The sequence below is a fragment of the Etheostoma cragini genome, unplaced genomic scaffold (genome assembly GCF_013103735.1).
Source record: "Etheostoma cragini isolate CJK2018 unplaced genomic scaffold, CSU_Ecrag_1.0 ScbMSFa_2085, whole genome shotgun sequence".
NCBI lineage: Eukaryota > Metazoa > Chordata > Actinopteri > Perciformes > Percidae > Etheostoma > Etheostoma cragini.
Genome location: NW_023266208.1, coordinates 377 through 1716, shown reverse-complemented (window position 1 = coordinate 1716; position 1340 = coordinate 377). Strand labels below are relative to the sequence as shown.

Sequence of the window (1340 nt, the reverse complement as noted above, 5' to 3'; positions counted from 1 at the left end):
GACTGTAGCACTTTGAGATTTGTTTAAATGTAAAGTGCATTACAAATAAAATGTATTATTATTATTATTATTATTATTGCAAGTGGTCCTGGACCTGGTCTCCTCAGGCCCGGGACTGCTCTCTCTTGTTACCTGGGTAGTAAACAGCGTCTTGACTCATGGGATTTGTTCCCTCTCTCCACTCTGACAACAGCTCGGCTTTAGAAAATGTTCAGTAGGAGGCGGTGTGAATGCGTTGGTGGACTTTAAGGTTACTACCCCGAGAAAAAGTTTTCCCACAATGTTCACACCAGTACGGCTTCTCTCCAGGGTGAACAATGTGGTGGACTTTAAGATCACTCAACGTTGTGAAAGCTGCCCCACATTGTTCACAGCTGAACAGTTTCTCTCCATTGTGAATGCGTTGGTGTCTTTTAAGACTACTACTCCCAGAAAACAGTTTCCCACATTGATCACACCAGTACGGCTTCTCTCCAGTGTGACTGCGTCGGTGGGATTTCAAGCCTTCTAAACGTCTGAAAGCTGCCCCGCATTGGTCACAGCTGTATGGTTTATCTCCAGTGTGAATGCGTTGGTGGACTTTAAGGCTACTACTCCCAGAAAAGGTTTTCCCACATTGGTCACACCAGTACGGCTTCTCTCCAGAGTGAACACGTCGGTGGCCTTTAAGATGACACGACTTTGCGAAAGCTGCTCCACACAGATCACAGCTGTATGGTTTCTCTCCAGTGTGAATGCGTTGGTGGGATTTCAAGTGACCACTCTGAGTAAAGGTTTTCCCACACAGTTTACACCTGTATGGTTTCTCTCCAGTGTGAACTCTCTGATGTTTCTCTAAATGTCCAGATCTTGTGAAGGACTTGCCACAGTCTGGACAGCTGTGATGTCCAGGTCCCCCTCTTCTTCTCCGTTCCTATGGAAACAGACAGAGAGCTAGATGTAATGGAGCGAAACACATGCAAAGATTTGTTGATTATTTTTTTTGTTATTGTGTTTTTGTATAAAAAGGACTTTTAGTTTCATATCTGGTGTTTGTATTTTTATTATTTTATTCATCAGAACTTCAATTTTGATGTTTCTCTGTTCTGTTGGGAAGTTTATTTTTAAACTAATACAATCAGATTGTTTTAGTGAGAACTCAAATACCTACAAATAACTAATGTTAGGGAAAACGGTTTTGTAACACGTTTCTGGATATTCAATTCAATTCAATTTCAATTCAATTTTATTTATAGTATCAATTCATAACCAGAGTTATCTCTAGACACTTTACAGATAGACCACACTCCAGAATCTACAAGGACCCAACAGTTCTAGTAGTCTCCTCCAGAGCAAGCAAC

At 41.3% G+C, this 1340-nt stretch overlaps 1 protein-coding gene across 1 annotated transcript; it reads right to left on the bottom strand.

Moving 5' to 3' along the window:
- Positions 1 to 94: 94 nt before the first annotated feature.
- LOC117940272 (zinc finger protein 239-like) lies at positions 95 to 913 on the bottom strand (the record flags this gene model as incomplete). Its single annotated transcript, XM_034865614.1, has 1 exon — positions 95 to 913. A coding segment is annotated over one exon (702 nt), but the record flags the coding sequence as incomplete, so codon positions are not given.
- Between the last annotated feature and the right edge of the window lie 427 nt (positions 914 to 1340).